Genomic DNA, 18,559 nt, shown 5'->3' on the forward strand with positions numbered 1-18,559 from the left:
AAGGCTGCAATTCAAGAAATCACAGCCTTCAAAAGCAGCTAACGTGAAGTTCTAAATTCCATCCTTCAGAAGATGAAAATGTTCACTGAATCATTTCAACCTGCTTAGGCGAAAGCTAAGGCTTGCCTTCCCAGGGCCTAGCAGAAAGAGATGGACATTTTCTGGCTAGCACCTGAGTAAATTCAATGTATTACTGATCTTTTAAGGGCCTGTCTTGAAAAAGACTCAAATCACACCTTCCCTTTCCCACTCTGTCCTGATTTCCTTTCCAACAGGGCTCTGAAATCCAACCATCATTGCTCATGTGCAATTGCTGTTAACACTTCATGATTACTATCAAGAGGTCATGGAATAGGAATAAATGATGGGACTTGGGGGGGAAAAACGCAATAGCACTTCTGGTTACTATATAATCTTCCCAAAAGAGCTGGACTGGATGATCTTACTGATTCTGAAGACAAAAAAGAGGATGTGTGAAAAAGAGGGTGACAATCAAAAAAGAGGATTATGTTAAGCACAGAGGCCTGGGAATAGAAGGAATGTACCACATCCTTCTGACAAGAAAATTGGTTAGAAAGCCACAAAACCAACGTATGAGAATCACACTGACTGTACAGACGCTATCAGAATCATCCCACAAATTGGAAAAGAGGTTTTCCTTACCCTTTTCTGGGGCAAATATAATCAAATTACCAGTGCTTAAAACTACCTTCGGGTATCCTGTTGCCTCAATTCCTTACGGGTATTTTTTTTAGTTCTTAGAATATATGCACAGTTGTTCTCAGTCCTTTGTCCCAAAAAATAAGACAGGTACTCTACTGGACTAGAGTAAGAGCACATTCCCATTGGCTTGAACCACTGATGGTACATGGTTAGTAACTGTCCCACTGGGCAGCTTGTGCCACTGGTGGTATAAATGGATTTAATCACGTTTATCAGTCTTTTTACTAATAAAAATAAAAGGCTGCCCGATGAGACAGTAATTCATATACCACTGGGTGGCTCAAGTCACCCAGCAATGGGACATATACATTATAGCCTCTTTGGGAAGGTGTTAAAGGTTAGGCTCATCTCTTTCTGTGTCGTATCCTGAAGGCAAGCAACTTAGTCTCTTCCCAGACAGTCCATGCTGGACACATACTGTCCTCCAGAAGCATGGTATAATTCATTCCCCACTCTAGAAAGACTGGCCCAGGTCATGCGCACATTGAAGGTACAGCCGTTGCAGCAACTGGTCAGATGCTTGGGCCTCCCTAGGTGAAATTCCAGCAACCAGAGAGACCTAGGGATAGAAACCCAGGGCTCCTCCTACTCACCACGAGCATACCATTCTCCTTCTTGCGCCATATCCACTCTGGGTAGGGGTAGCCAACTGATTTGCAATACATCATGGCATCCTGCCCCTCATTCTTATTCTCACTCCGTTTGTGGCCAGTGATATCAGGAGCAGCTGTGAAAGAGTTCACCACAATTACCATGGTAACCTACTTTGAACAAGATACAAAGGCCTTATCTACTGGCCTTTGGCACACCCTCAGGTTTGATAAAGAACATTTCAGGTCAGAACACGGTAATAAGGCCAACCCCATTCCTTATCTCCACCCCCCCCCAAAGCAGTCAAGTAGGTATCAGGATTAATCATGTATGAGATTCTATTAACATAGGTGGTTCTTCAACCTCCCAGAAAAGACACATCCCAACTGTCCTAAATTATACTCTTAATCACTTAATAGTTTACCTTAAGCATCATCTGGACAGTGTGTTTGTGTACTATCCTAAGCACTGCTCAAGCAGGTGCCATTTAAACTAGTTGATTCTTGTATTAGATACATTTGATAAACTTGCTTCTATATTTACAGTATCTTACAAGAAATAATAAAAAATGTACAGTTTTTAGTCATCTTGTATTTGAATAACTGGATTGGAAGTGGTTAAAACCCAAAACAAAAATTATCGTCTCTTTTCCTCATCCAGTTTTCCCCTTAAAGTAACTATAGATGTCCTATGTCATATTCCCTTAAGGAAATGAGACCACTTTGATAAAATATGTAAAACCAAGTCCTAAGCATGCAAACACAGAGAAGGCTTAGAAAAGCTACTTGATGAGTATCAGTGACCCTCCAAGAAATGAGGGATCCAGCCAGTTAGCTGGGCTTTATAAAGGGACACGCATGAACAGGAAATTCAAACAGTGTCTCAGAAGCTTTAGTTATTAGCAGGTTAAGAATGTGACTTGGAACACCTAATTCACAGCAATCTCAATGAATCCTATCTTGGGTGAGTTTCCACACATGCCAGCACCTGTTGGGTGTGCTCTACTTTTATGGATCACTAAGGAAGTAAATAGCAGCTATAATCTAAAAATTAGGTGAGTTTCAAAAATCCAAGAAGCATGAGATGGGGCTAATTCTTTGAATTTAACCTTTTATTTCAACTGTGTTTTAATTACCTGAAAGCAATGAAACTCAAAGTAGGGCAGAAATCACTGTGTTGGCCAAGAAGTGAAAAACAATCAATAGGCTTTGATCCAAATTCCAGTTTTGCTGGCTCCTTAATTATACTATACTCTGGGTTCTATATTCATTATCAAGTGGACATAATGCAAGACCCTGCCTACCTCCCAGTGTTCTTGAAGATACATAAATAAGTTGTCAAAACATTCACATTGTAACTGCAAACTCCCATAGAATTGTACTAAATCATGTTTAAGCCCACATATTACTTTTGACTAGCTTGGCTTTTCTTGGCTTAGAAACAACCTAAGGTTCTATCTCTCACAGACCATGCTACTGAGGCACAGCTGGTGCTGTACCCAACTTCAATAGATACCTGGACAGGAATGCAGCAGCAAGGCCTCCAGCTGCCCCTCTCACTAGTCATTGCCAAAATGAGGCCCACTTAGCACCACTCAGTGTGGACTGTTTTCTAGACCAGATGTTATAAAAAACACCATTTTGTTTTTCCTGTCAAAATTCTTTGAGTAGTTACGCTGGCTTTATCTTTTCCAAGTCAAACTTCTCACAGCCACTGTCACTTTTTAGGCTTATTGGTCACCTTTCTTCAGAGCCTTCTATGGTCAAAACATTCTAAGTAGTAAGCTCCATAGTTATACCATAACCAAAACACCATAATGGCGAGGCACCAAGAGATGTTATATGCAGAACTGCAGGAAAGTTACTCCATGCTGATACATTTGCTGAGCACCATTTACAGGCCAGGTATATTACAGAGGGGTCAGGAAAGGCCTTTCTGATAAGATGTGTTTTAGCACAGTTGTGAAGAAAATAAGGCAGGAGGTTACATGTATGGAGGAAGAACACTCCAGAGAAACAAAGCTCTGAAGCATTTGTATTGTGTTACACGTAAGAAAGAGAAAGGGGAGTTTGGCTGGAACACAGTAACCAAGAAGACAGAGGAAAAATTAAGAGACTAGAGACCCCTATCAGCCTAGACTTTGCAGGTCACTGTAACGACTTTTGACATTTATAAACTGAGTCTGCCAGAGCCACTGGTGGCTTCTGAGTCTGTGCTGTGACTACCATACAGAGACAGTGAGGAGGTGGTGACTTGTACCATGCAGGCAGGAAAGAGGGCTTTCACAGGGGCAACAGCAGTGGAAACAGATAGAGGTGCTGAGATCCTGGACATATTCCAGTGGCTGTTAACACAGCTGTTAATGAAGTGGATGTGCGACATGAGAGAAAAAGGAGTCATGGATAACTTCGAGGTTTTGGCCTGAGCAACTGCCAAGAATAGAACTGCCAAAAGGAATAGACCTGCCAGTTACGAAGATAAGGGGAGACTGCAGAAAACCCTGAGTAGTTTGTTTTGGTTTTTTGGTACTGGGGATCAACCTCATAACCTCACACTTACAGGCAAGCTCTTGAACTGCTGAGGTAAATTCCCAAATCCAACCCTGAGCAGTTTTCATTTGCTTGTTTTGACTGTGCTTGGGAGGACAATAATGATAATGTCAAGATCAAGAGCTTGAGGTTAGGATGCATAGCTAATGCCCAAGTGAGGCTGACAAGTAGGCAGCTCAGTATGAAGTCTGATATTCAGAGATGTTACCATGGATAGAGACAGAATTTTCAGAAATCAGCTTGCGTGTGGTACATTTTTCCATTTCCATTTTCCTTTGCACCCAAAGAACACCCAGTCTGGCCCAGTTATTTGAGGAATTCTATAAAGCACTGTGACTTCAGTACTATCAGCTTTTGCTCCATCCTCAAACCAGTCACTGAAAGTTCAGTTGGCATACATGGTTCCATGGCCTCTAACTGGTCACTATTCTGCAAGCACCTGAGCTGAAAAGGTCTGAAGCAGGTTTTGGGGGCTGGTCTTTGCTCCTTCCTTGGTGTTTATTAGGAGACACACCACTTTTCCTTGAGCTTATCTGTTGCACTGTTCTGAAGATGCTTCTGTGTGGATGTTCTCTGCCAGCTTGAAGCTCTGGTGGTACCTGCATAAGTGTCCCATCAGGTGGCTTGTACCACTGGTGGTACAAATGGGTCTAATCACTTTTATCAGTCTTTTTACTAATAAACAATAAAAATCTGCCCAATAGGACAGTCATGCATGTACTACCAGTTGTTCAAGCTATCCAGCAGCAAGACATATGAATTACAGTCCTGCCATGAATGTGTTAAAAGTCTACTCAGAACTTAGCTAAACCATACCAAGCTTCAAGCAGAGCAGCCTGTAAGAATGAGTTCCCAAGAGATTGATTGCTATATTCCTATCTTACTAAAGAACACTAAATGGAATGTAAGAACCCCATCTTCCTAACATACTCTGGAGAACAAAGCTCTGAGTATTCATCCTTCAGATGATAAAAGCATCACCAGAGCTGAATGGAAGCCACATCACTCTATCCATAAAGGGAATGGTTACAAAACTGACATTTTAGCCTCTGAATCACTTCAAAGATCTGTCACTTCTCTTTTATAGCAGCTGCTCAATCAGAATACCTGTTTTTGCCTCACCAGCTGGTGAGACAGTGCACCCACAGTAAGGAAGGAAGCGCTCAGAGGACACATCTGTCAGTAGTCAGAAAGAGGCCCCTTAAGAGCTCAGGTCTACATAAGAATCTTTCAGTTCTTTGATATGTCACTCTTGAAGGGGTGAAGCCTAATTGCCCTTCTGAGTTGAAGTTCTAATGAACAAAATAAAGCATGAATAAAGGTATCCAATTCTGAAAACGAGTTCATAAAAGGCACTGTGACTTTTTCTTTGCTCTCAAACCATACACCCTGGGGGAAAATTAGAAGCCATGGCAGAGGGACAGAGAACTGGTGGGAGACTCCTGGAGTGACACACTAAGGACTCCACTGTAAGAGTGGGACTTACAGCCCTGCTGAGCTTCAGGGGACTACAGCTGCAACAACAGCACACTGAACTCTGAGGACACGTACCACACTGCTCTCTTAATTCTGAACCTACAGAAACTGTGATGTGTTATCTTAGACCACCAAGTTTTGGGGTAATCGATGATGCAGGAATCAATAAATATATCAACTGATGACGATTGGAAAACTGAAATTTGGAAAAGTGATCTGGCGTCTAAAATTACACTCTTAGTAATACTACAGTCCAATTCAAGGCTAATTCCAGAGATTACACATTTTGTGCCTTCCTAAGAAGAAAGTAAATCAAACAAGAACAGGGTCCATGAAAAATTTTAAGAATACAATACACAATCCTGTAACTGCACAGCAAATTGCCCACATGACATCTTTACTGACAGATACAGGAGGACTCCTTGGGCCTGAGGAGGCTGGTTTACCTGGCAGAATAGGTACCACATGGAATAATGTAACGAACACAACTTTGCACTTAAAGCCAAAGAAATCTGGGCCATCTCAAGGAAGAAAATGGCGCAGGCTTCTGGCTCAACAAGCTTCTCCACACAGAGGTGGCATGCCCTTGATTGTGGAGCTGACAGCAGTTTAGGACCACTACTACTTTCAGTAGATGAAACCACTGAGGAAAAGGAACACACATTCTCTTTCAAACAGTGAGTGGTTCTCAATGGTGGCTGCACATGATGATCAACTAAGGTGCTTTCTCACCAATGTGTGTATCCAGGCCACACAATGGACAAATTTAATCAAAGCTCCAGCATCTCTTCTGCCCCAGCAATGGAAGATACAAGCAGGGACTATCCCCACAAGACAGGAAAATGAGTGGGCAGAGATATGGAGTACTTCTAATAATAAATACTATCATTATTTAGAATCAAGAATTATAAACCCTGCCAAGTTAGCATCTGTGTATGAGGGTAACTGAAGACATTTTTAGATGCCAAGGGGTTAAAAAAGTTATTGACCAAGAATCTTCTCTGAAAATTTTGTTGAATGACTTACTGCACCAACAGAAAAGTTAAAGAGTAGAGAATTATATGAAAGATTTGATGGTTAAAACTAGGTAAGCAGCATAAAGTCTAAAATTGTTACATACAGAGTAATATACCTAAATGCAAAATAGATTTGTAAGTTGTATGTAAAAAAATTTTTTTATAGTTTGAAACTGTGAAAGTGTATGTCAAGTATTCAGCGTATTGGGCAAACAGAGACTATTTTATTTTTTGCCATGTAATGTTATAAATAAAAATGCATGCTGTTATGCCACATGCATTTTAGATAAAAGTGCTTTGTCACTGTGGGCAAAACAAGTACAACGAAGACATTCTAAACGTTAACTTGGCAGAATTGGAAAATGGCACAATTCTGTTTCCTGTAAAAGAAAAAAGCTAAGAAGTTCGTAATGTTAATACTGATAATATAAGGAGAAAACTTCTAAAGGACTGGTTGGAGGTGGTATCTTTGAAATGCTGAATTGGAAAAACCCGTAATTACTGCTTCAAGTGGTCATTCATATAAATGAATTTGTCATTGAGTCAAGCACAAAAATAGATTATATATATTCCAAGTTTCTGGAATTGGAAGTCAGTGAAAATCCAAGGAAAATTAGCAAAACAAAAATACTAAGAAAGGGTTAAAATGTACATAAAAGATACACAGATAGGGGCTGGGGATTTAGCTCAGCAGCATAAGCACCTACCTTGCAAGCAGGCGGTTGTGAGTTCGATCCCCGGTACCAATAAAAATGAAAAAGACAAAAAAAAAAAAAAAAAGAAGATACACAGATAAAAGTGCATTATACCCATGAACTGGTTAAATTCCCAATTTTATTTTTAAATCTGTACTAGTGGAGCCCTATCTCAAAAAGACCCCCCCAAAAAAGTGATTTTGTGAACTTAAAAATTCACTGAGTAACTCTTCAATTAGAAAGAATACATATGGCGCAGGAGGGGGCGGGGGGTCTGGGATGTAGGTTGGTGAAGGTCCCGGGTGAATCTGAAGTACTCCAAGACAGTAACAGCATTTACCCCATTCAGCTGTGAAGACTGAAGGAGAAGAAAGAACCTAACAGTGCCTCCAGTAGTAAGTGCAGTCATGTTAGCTATTCTTGTTATTAAGCAAGGTCAGGGTGGTCATTCGAGAGAAGGAAATAACAAGCAATGTCCATAAACGTGCTGTTGTCCAGATGCCAATGGTGCCGCACAAATGTGACATACGCATTACTCCTCTCAATTATGCTCATCATCCCCATGCCCCATCTCAGCTGTCTGGACTCTGAGACTGGCCATCTGTGAAGCATGGACAATAGCAGGTGGAAACAAGGAAAACCCTCTTCCAGAAATCCTAACGTTTAGTGCTAAAAAAATATTAAAATGATAAGAAATCTAAGAAGCAGGGAGGGGAAAAACAAGACCAATGTGACTTTTATAGCCACAGATTGATTAGAGATGCCTGGTGAGGAGAGAGGTGGCTCTAATAAGTTAGTAGGCACACCTCTCTGAGAATGGGGTGCACCTCACACAAGAGGTTGTGTGTTTGCTGCAGAGGTTGTGATGACCACCAAAATCATAAATCAGATTCCTGGTTTCATGCATTAATCAAAGTGGACAAAGATGAGGATAGGGTTTGGGAGTCATGAGAGAAAATTTTGGTTTTTTATGTGTAAATTAAATAGAAAACTTGTTTGCTTTATGAGTGTATATTTTAATTTCAGAAAAGGAAGAAACAGGAAGAGAGGGGAAAAGAGGTAGAGGGATAAAGAATACAGGGTTACAAACTTTCAACATCTCCTAATTCACAAATCCTCTATAAGGTGCAGAGTCTGGAAGCCACCATCTCTGAAGTGTCATGAGGTCAGGTAGGAAGATCGCAGAAAAGCCAGGCTTCAGGCTAAGTCACAGCTGTTTCCTCTCTCCTAGCCAACCAGCCTCTACTTTTACCTCCACTCTAGGTCACCTGCCAAATACCTGAGAAACACAACCCTTACAGGTAATTCCAATGTCCCAGTTATACTGTGCCTCATTCCTATACTTTAAAATCAGAGGGCGAAAAAAAACCTAACTCAAATGCAAGGCTTTGTCACTACGTATAAATACATAATGTTCAGTTCTTGCCTTGGCCGAGCCCTATATATGTAACTCCCTATATATGTTCTGAGAGCCAGGAAAAGTCCCACAGGAAGAAAGGTGCTGTTATAGTTTGTACCTAGATGTCCCCTCAAAGCCTCATGCAGTCATGGGTGCAGGCTTTTTGAATTTGTGATTAATTCATTGTCCAATGCTGGGATTATGGGTATGAGTGCCATGCACACCCTAGGGTGAGTGGTCTACATTCAGTATAAGGGAGGCAAAGAGTCTTTGCATGCTCCTCTTTTTGGCCTTGCTACTTTTGCTGTCTTCCGGCCGCCATGAACTGTTGCCTCTGTGCCATGCCTTGGAGCCAGCTGACAATGGGCTAAAACCTCCACAAACTGTGAGCTAAATAAACCTTTCCTTCTTTAATTTTGGGTGTTGGGTACTTTGTGTTGGCAACAAAAGAAAAGTAACCAACACATGTGCAGAAGAAATATCTATCTTTGCTTTGAAGTGATGGCAGAGCAAAAGCCATAAAGGAAGAAGGCTCTCAGGACCTCTTTTCAGTAAAGAAGTCATTTATGTTTCTTGAATTCCCTGTGTTTTTCCTCTCAGGTACAATCACCTCTTATCTATTACTCAGTAGTTTCTAAACTCACTGTGATAAAAAGGTGACTGTCGGGGCTGGGGATTTAGTTCAGTGGCATAAGCACCTGCCTTGCAAGCAGGCAGTCATGAGTTCTATCCCCGGTACCGATAAAAAGGAAAAAAAAAAAAAAATGGTGACTGTCTTTAACTCCACCCTGGAGGCACTGAGGGAATAAAAGTATGTATGACAACGGTTTCAGTTAACACACACCTCACTCTTACATATATGTTTTCTACCCAATCACAATTAGAAGCTAGTTTAGAATATGATCCTGCAACTTACACAGAAAAAGCTAGAAGTTCATAGCCTTTACTAGACTCAATGATCCAGAACTTGAAAGACCAGAACATTGAACTTTCTATCCAGGTGTTAGGAGAAAGGAGACAATTCCATATGAATTTCCCTGAGGGGCTAACATATATTTCAGATATATATAATTATATAACATATATAATGTAATCACAAAATATAAATTAGGATTTCATAAAACAAAATTTTCTCAAGGTCTGCTTCTTTAAACCAGGACACCATCACTTACTTCACCTTCCCCCAGGGCTGTGGCACAATACAAGTAGAACACTAGAAGTGCAACGGAGCAGGCAGCACCTTGAGCACGGCATTATGAAGGAACCAGGCAAGCTGTAACTTGCATCTGAAAGTTACAGGCACTGCCCCTGCTTGCAGCTGCCTCTACTCTGCCCCTTCCCACTACTGTCCCGTATCTGCTGAAGATAAAAACTGATGGGTCTGAGGCCACTAAATCCCACCTACTATAGCAGCCAAACCAATGAAAAAAATCTTCTGCTTCCACTCTTAGAAATCATTATCTCTCAACCTGTAAGGACCACAGTCAGTCAGGACTTGCAGCAGTGTGTAAAATTATTCATTCCTTGGGCATGAGAAGGAGCACAAACTGGACACACCACTTTCCTTTCTTTACCATCCTGTCTGCTCCTTGGACTCTGTGCCATGGGCTCACCCCAGATGCTGCAGAGACTCCAGTTTCCTACATGGAAGTTTTCACACAGCTCAGGTTAGTTGGCTACAACAGGCCTTCACCATCTTACAGAAAATGTGTTCCTATCCATCACCCTCACATTGCACAGATGTGGCATTCTTCAAAACCAAAGAAGCACCTAGCTCTCTCCAAGAAAAGCCACTGAGGAAGTCAAACACCAGGCTCTAGCCTGTATGACCTGTAACCGCTGTGACTCCACTCCCTCACACATTCAGAATTAGATCTGGCAGCCAAGGAGCCACTAGCTGCCTCTTCCACCACTCACAAGTTAGGGTTAGGGTCACAAAGACACACTATTTCATTTTTTACTGTATGACAGAAACTAAGCCTTTCTTCAAGTTTTGTTTTATTTTGCTAGGCAAGAGCTCTGCCACTGAGCTATGTCACCCAGCCCAAATCTGAATCTTCCACTATTTTAAGACCTGAATACCTGTTAAATAGGTTCTTTCTTTTTCCTAAATCTATCCTTGAGATGACACTATAGATTTAAACAAGAAATTTGTGTCCTTTCTAAGCAATGAAAATTGTAAAAATCTCATCTCGTAGGCTGATTTCAGACGGAAGCCCTGCCTCCCCTTGGTCTTCTTATGACAGTGGGAACAACATTAGACTGGGAGTCAAGACCTGAGCTCTATAGTACCTCTGCTACCAGCTCACATAGAACACAGAGCTGGCGGTTTCCCTTTTCTACGTATTGGCTGCTTCTTGTGAATACCATGGGAAAACTGACATGAATAGTATTAGATAACTAACTTTTATAATTTGCCCTTCTTAAAATCTTCCACTATGGTCTCACTTATAAGATGCCATATACTCATAGGTTTCCTATTAAATTTATGAATTACCCACAAACAGCTTATATTCATCTTTCACACTATACTTTACACAATCCTACCAACCCACTGAAGACCCATGTTATAACATGTAAAGCACTGACCTAAGAGTTTTTATATGAGGCTGGGCCATATGACTTGCCAACACTGAATCATGTCTGTAATTGTAAGAACAGCACTTTATATAGTTCAACCTACACTGGCTTACATAAGCCTGCCAATCTTGTGAGGTAAGTATTACTGATATCCTCATATTACAAACAACAACATAAAAGCATAAAGAAGCTAGTGACTTGCCTACGTTGCACAGCTAGTACACGATGGGGTTTAGATTTAAACCCAGGCAGCCAGGCTCCTTTATCTGTGGTCCTAACCATAACATTACACTGCGTCTCAAAATGGAAACAAGAAGAGCTTGACAATTTAATAGTCCAGACCAAGGTGACATCTTAGAAGGAGCAAGAGGCTAATACCACAGCTTCTGCCAGTTTGTACCTTTCACTTCGATGGTGGCATTTGCTTTAGGAGCGTTGACAAAATGATATACACAGTGGTATTCGCCTGAATCCTCAGCTCGTGGCTTATTGATCCTGTAGAGATGAGAAGAAAAATGAAGTGAGGTAACTGGGTATGATGAAAATATACAGCAACATTGTGGAAACTCAAACGGGGCATCAGGGACTTACTCTACAAATCCCACTCCTTAATGCGACGCACTTGTTCTTCACTAAAAGTACAATCTTCGCTCTCTGATTCCCAAAGCATTAATGATTCCTTACTAAATGCCAGGAACACAGAGAAGGAAAACCTCATGGCCCCCAGTCTTAAAGTGCTCCAGTCTAGTCAGGAATGGTGGCGCACTCCTGTAATCTCAACATTTGAAAGGCTGAGGTAAGAGATGGTTGCAAGTTTGAGACCAGCCTGGGCTAAAAAGTGAGTCCAAAGCCAGGCTGAACTGCAGAGTGACTAAAAAAACAAAAACAAAAACAATCAAAGATGCTCCAGTCTATTAGGAGGAAAAAAAAATTGCAAAAGTAATCAAACTAGAGGGCCCCAGGGAAAGAGAGATTGAGTGGAAGGTGGAGAAATGAAAAAAAAAAGTACCAATAAAATGATTTTTAAAAAACACAAAGGCCCATACCAAGTATCACAATTTGTACTCAGATATAGTGGACAGAACCGGCACTAAAAACTACTTGCCTCATAGTTCTAGTCAGAGATACAAGAACAAAGTGAGGGGAGCCTTTTTGGAGCCTTCCTAAAGACCTCAATATTTAATAGCACGCCCTCTGGTAATTTACTAACAGGGACCACATATAACTGTTTTTTGAGTTACTTTTTTTAAGCAAGCAACCAAATCTGACAAGAACATTAGCCACAGAGATGCAGCTTAAGGGAAAAAAAGGCCTTTTCATAAACTCCAAGGCTCTGCAGGATCCGGCCGCCTTCCCTCCTTAGCCTTACCCTGTGCACTGTCCAGCCCTGCAAGGCTCTTTGTAATACATACGCTTATCCCTGCATCACATCCTCACACCAGATGTTCCTTAACATAGAACATTCTTCCCATCACTCTTAGCTCACCTAGCTCCTTTTGTCATTAGGTCTGGGCTTCCCTGTCACTACCCTCTACCCCTAATTTTCCATCCTCTGTATGTTTCTCTCTCATACTCTGATTGTTCACAGCGCTCATCACAATGTGCTGCTCTGTATGTATGAGACTGCTTGCACACACTTGCACACTCCCTAGCAAACCAAGTTCTATGTGGGTACACACTATTCACCTTACCTGTGTGACTGCAGTATAGTAGGGAAATGAATACAAGATTAAATGAATACAAATTAAAAATAAAGAACTGTACACAGACCCAGACCAACTTAAGCAGAGTAAGAGGAAGGACATGTAATACACGTGTAACCAGAATACCTCCTCTCGATCTCACAAGTGATCACAAACAAACTTTCTTGCCTCTGAGAGGCAACTTCATATCACCTCAGTATTGTCTGGTGCACATACACACCAAATGTGCAGAAAGGCTGATGAATAATTACAGAAAATAGAGAATCGGGCCAGGGATTTAGCTCAGCTTCACCCTAAGCACCTGCCTGGCAAGCACAAGGTCGTGAGTTTGATCCCCGGTACCACAAAAAAAAAAGTATCAATAGCTTTCAAGATCAGGGGATATTTAGATAGAGCTAGACTCCTACTCTTTTGCTTAGCGGTTAAAATATGATACATGTTATGACCCAATTTCTGCTGTTCTAATTAGTATGTAATTAAAAAAACTAATCTAATCCATTGACTAGCCATGTACCTATCTTACTGTTCATTCCAAAAAAGAAACAGAATGAGTGAGACCCTTTGGCACAGAGGAAGTGAAGTGGGAGTGTAAAGAGACTGAAACTGACCAAGAAAAAAATTTTTTGAACCTGGCTGGGGATTTAGCTCGCCAGCATATTTGCCTGCCTGGTAAGTGCAAGGCCATGAGTTTGATCCCCAATACTAAAAAATAAAAAATTGAACTATTATGTATCGCAAACGAGGGGTGGGGGCTCAGAGGATCTTGGAGGAGGGGAGAGAAAGGGACAACAATTGAGAATATGAATGATTCACTCTGGATGAGGACAAGCAAAGCCAACCCCCCAGGCCTATCTCAGCATGCCCACATCAGTGTAATATTCTAATAGAAGCAGTCAAGATGTCTTCTCAATTTGACAAACATGTCATCTTAAAAATCAATATACTCTCAACAAGAACAGACAGAGGCCAGCTGCTCTCATAACAAGTATTCCAGAGTGTGCAGGAGTAGTAGCAGTCATTCCTCTGTAGGGCTCAGACCAACTCTAAGTTCCCCTAGATACCAGGGAAGAAGTCTCCTTAGATTGAGGCCATGCATATGGGCTTAGACTCCCCACACATCATTCCTTTCATCTACACACTGGCAAGGAGATGAAGTCCACGGAATCACTACAGGCTAAGCAGAAGCAGGTTTCTGAACCTGGCTCTATGGATGACTTACTGAGTAGCCCAAGGGACTCCTAAATTGTTATTCCACGAATGTATACTCTCTGAAAAACTCTAGAGATGCAGAATATCTTGGAATGTTAGGATAAATGAACCAAGAAAAACATGCAGAAAAAAAGGTAAAGCCAGGGTGAATGTTCATGAAGTTAGAGTTCAAAACTTTGTGGGCAATATGGCAAGAACTTCCCCCAGTATTATTAGATGTCTGCTATCTTGAAACAGGTATTATGGCAGAGTGCGGTTAGATTGTTGGGCCAGACTACGGGATACCTTTGCTCCACCCAACATCTCTAATTTTTTAATCCAAACTACTAGAAGAAACTACTATGGAAATAGTTAACTTGCTACTAAGTGGTACTGGTACAACACAAAAAAAATTCTGTAACAAGTCTGGAAAGTTCAAAGACCTGGAACCTCTGAAACTTAGCAGATATGCTATGTGACTTTCAAAGAAGTCAGGAGTTACTCTTTGGGGGCTTAGTTTTTTCACCTGAAGAAAGGGAAAGGATCTACAAACTCCTGCAGCTCTCCTGAGTGGTGTTAAAGTTCTCAATGCCATAAACACTGCACAAATGCCCTCGCTATCGCTGGACACAATGGCTCTCCTGGCCTTGGTCCAGTGCTTTCTCTGCACTCCTTCAACTTGCCAAGCAGGATTAGCTGATCCCTTTCCAGACTGGTTTTCAACCAGAAACAAACTACTCTGAAAAATGAGGTGCCATGTGTTTAAGATGTTCCAAAAAGTGCCAGCTCTTTGGGTGTCTACTAAGACCTGCAAATATTCTTCTCCAGAGGTTTCTTCCAGGTCACTATCTTCACTCTAAATCCTGCACTTGCTGGTGCTGAGCAGATCATGGTGACTAAGGCAACCACTGAGGTGAAAGGTAACTTAAGAGATGTCTCAATGCCCACTTCACTCTGATCCCTCCAAGTACTAGAGCAAATCAGAGGCCTGGATTCTACTAGTGATCCTACCTGTGACTTGCACAGCCGCCCACAGTGTGTTACCACAGGGAAGAGATCAACCTAGCTGTTTGCTAGAATAATCTAGGAGTCTTTTGTAAAATCCTAGACCTCACCTCACAGATACTGAATTAACTATCTAGGTGAGGATGAAATACATCTTATGTCCAAATTCATAATCTGATACATATTTTAGTTCATAGAAATAAGAGTTCACACTGCATTTTTAAAGAAATTTTCTCAGATTCATCTTTTCAACATGCACATGACAACTCCTAATAAGTTCTGAAATGCACTGGTAAGCCCTTAAAACAATAAGAACATGCGGTTACAAAGGTTACAGTTTTGTTAACAGTTCAGCTCACTGCAATAACAGTTCATAATGTGAGGGACTTTTTTTTTATGAGATGAGGTATTACTATGGTAGTTCATGCTGGCCTTGAACTTGCAGCAGTCTTCCTGCCTCAGTCTCCTGAAACCTAGGATTACAGGCATTCACCACCATGCATGATGCACAGTATCTTTTAAGTAATATTTTCAAATTCATTTCAACACATTTTATAAACTCCTGATTACGGATTATGAACATTACAGTCATCTCAGCTCTGCTTCTTCCCACAGTCCTAGGAGTTGCCAGCCCCTCTCACCTGTATTCCATGTTGCTGGCATTCTTACGAGTGGCAGTCAGTTCTACCCCATTCTTTGTCCAGTAGCTGAATGCAAGGGTGTGAGAGTTGGAGGTGAGGTTACACTGGAGGGTGACAGGACCGGGGCTTTCTCTTATAATGACCTCTTCACTGGTGAGAATCCTTGGCTCTGTAATAAGAGTGCATAATGACAGAGGGCCACACCTTTCCAGCATCTGCAGCCCTGCCTGAGAGTTGGGTGGGATAGGAAGGGAAGAATAGAAGAGGGAGGGCAGACAGGACTACATGAGGACTTTCACTTTACCACTTTGGAGGAGTCAAAAGGAAAAACAATGATTATAAGCAAATGACCACTAGCGCAGACAACAGCCTGAAGACCAGTTGGCCTAGACGTGAAAGAATGGGAGTATTATAGGTGCTTGTACTGGCAGCAACAACCCCCTTATAATTTTGAATACCACCTTTTTATGATAAAAGAACCACCAACCAATTCAACTTCAATTATAAACCAGGCTCCACCTTACAGTTTTAAAGACAAAGGCATTATCATTTATATAACTAATAAACTCCCTATGGAGTCACTGGGCCTTCGAACAGTAATAGGTATAATGAGATACATGTGTGATATTTCCTACATTTAAATCTGTCAAATCTACGGCAAATGATCCATAGCTGTTTATGCAGAAAGTCCAGATCCTAAAAGCAAACTTCCCACTGGAACTCTTCATTTTCTGAATACTGAGGAGAAAAAAATTCCATTAGTTATTCTCTGGCCCATACTTATTTCTCTTTTTTTTTTCAGAATTGCACTACATATTCCATTTTAAGATAATATGATATTAGAGTGCAATATGTCTTGGTAATTATGGGATCCTAGAATTTGAGAACTGGAAGGCCCTTAGAGCTTCCTAAGTCGCCTCCCACCCCATGTTTAAGAGCTTAAGAAGTAAAATGACTTGTGCAGGCCGTAATTATTATTAGTGGCAACAGTGGGCCTGGAAACCCAATCTGACGAATTCTCTACCCCTACCCCCGTTCCCAAAACACCCCCACCCCAACCTTCCACCCCAAGGTACTACTTTACTATTCTGGTTCTATCCTGGGCTTAGATAACACAGGATCACCAGTTTACCTTCAAAAGTATCCTATGAGTCAAATATAGCACAATGAGCAGAAAAATTTTAAGTCACACTGTATTATTCATGGACACTTTATTTTTAAAGCATTCTGAAATCTTCATTATTATATTAAAGTCAGGGTATGTCTATGTTTGTTCCTTGTTTTTTTGTTATCTGTCTTTCATCTTTTCCCATGCTTAGTTCTTTTTCTATTTTTGGTCAAACATTTTCAGGTGAAGTCTGAACTAACCACCTTTTCCCCACCTTGTTCTTTTTCCTTCCAATTCTTTCTGTGAAAAAAGTAACTGACTTCCCATTTCTCCTTACCTGGCTCCTACATCTCTGCAGCAACTCTCTCTTACTTATGCAGGGTATCTCTGATTCTGAGCTGTTTGAAGACCGGACTGTCTCCCTCCACTGGAACTCTTGTTGTTCAGGAGGGTAAAAGGATGGAGAAATCATATTTGGAAAATGTAGTTACTTAAGGACCTCATAGCCAATGTAGGATTTCTGACCACAGAGTTAACATCTTTAAAGAAACTTGTGATAAAGCAAACTCTAAGTTTTCTAAAGTAATAAATTGGATCTAACTGATTTCAGATTCTGGCAAAAGGATAGAGGTTATCTTCCATTTGGCACTGGTCCTTATCAGTCACATTAAACAGAGTTTCTATGTACAGATAATGGAGGCATAGCAGCCACTATGACAAAAGCAGATGCATGTAAACATGTTAGCGCAGTGGTGTCCCATGGTTTCCAAGACACACTGGACAGAAGCCAAATCCCTGGGCCTTAAAAAGTCGAGCAGAAACGGCTGCAAACCCTGCAATGGAAGGCGCACACACACCATCAGCAAAAAGCATCACAATTCCAAGAAAAATCAAAACCAAGCAAAAACAAAAGATAAAAAGAGAACCAGTACTCCACAGAAGAGAAATTAAAAAATATCAAGGCAACATGAAAACCCAAACACACCTTTAGGTTTTTACTAAATTTTTATTATCCAATTTCACAGTCCCACTTGGGACTCTCCTTCTGGTTCTTCCTTTCAGACTGCACCAAGAAAAGGTGAATTCTGAGAATGAGGCCAAGAGTTTCCAGATGTTTAAACACAAGGAGGCCATAGTAAATGCTACTCTTACCTGTGGTGATGCATATGCGCACCGCAGCTCTGGGAGATTAAGAAGTTGATGAAAGCAACCTGGTAGACTTTCTGTCAAGAACTCTTGGAAGGCAAGGACAGCACTTTCCCCCTTAAGCGTTAAAAGATCCAGGAGAGTCAGCTGGGAGCAAGTGGCTAATTTAATAGGTTTAAACATGATTCTGTAACAATAGAAGGTTGTGGGGTGCCCTTCCTCCGGTGACTGCTGTATATGGAAGCCAGTGCTAGACCATGCTCCTTTGGCCATGGTGCCATATCTACATTCTGCACCAAGATAAAGGTGGGGCTTTTATTTCTATGGTTGAATGCTGCCCAGTTAAAGAGTGATGTACATTTAGGAGAGGCTCAAACATTGTTACCTGCCACTGACTCCTATTTAGAAGCACTGGGTAGGAGACTCTTACCCTAGCCATCACGTATATGTGAAGAACATGCCATGGCCAGCAAGATGCCCTCACTGGGGCACATCTTTTCCTTGCCTTACATTACACAGAGTTCTGGGACAAGTATTGCTAGGAAGTCAATCTTAGAAGTCAATCTTTAACCTCTCTTTGGAGACAGTATCTCTGGGAATGGCAGAGAACATAAAACAATTCAGTTAAAAGTTAAGATATTAAAAAAAAAAAAAAGCAGCAACAGCAACAGTCTGGCTCTCCAAAACCACTAAGTTGGATTAAAGTGGATGGACAAGTCTGGAGAAACTGACTAGCCAA

The 18,559-nt window shown here is 41.2% G+C and overlaps 1 protein-coding gene across 2 annotated transcripts in view; it reads right to left on the reverse strand.

The window, feature by feature from the left end:
* Nptn (neuroplastin) overlaps positions 1–18,559 on the reverse strand; it is a 64,985-nt gene that overhangs the window by 9,915 nt on the left and 36,511 nt on the right. For both annotated transcript variants that reach the window (XR_010045644.1, XM_003462200.5), the window contains exons 3-5: positions 15,567–15,735; positions 11,430–11,524; positions 1,317–1,450 (exon numbers count right to left, since the gene is read on the reverse strand). Coding sequence is in view for 1 of the 2 variants with exons in the window: in XM_003462200.5 (XP_003462248.2) it covers positions 1,317–1,450; positions 11,430–11,524; positions 15,567–15,735 (398 nt within the window). In the remaining variant the exon portion in view is untranslated. The remainder of the gene's footprint in view (positions 1–1,316; positions 1,451–11,429; positions 11,525–15,566; positions 15,736–18,559) is intronic.

The sequence above is a fragment of the Cavia porcellus genome, unplaced genomic scaffold (assembly GCF_034190915.1).
Source record: "Cavia porcellus strain 051 isolate PalLab524CR breed Dunkin Hartley unplaced genomic scaffold, mCavPor4.1 scaffold_38, whole genome shotgun sequence".
NCBI classification, from domain to species: Eukaryota; Metazoa; Chordata; class Mammalia; order Rodentia; family Caviidae; genus Cavia; species Cavia porcellus.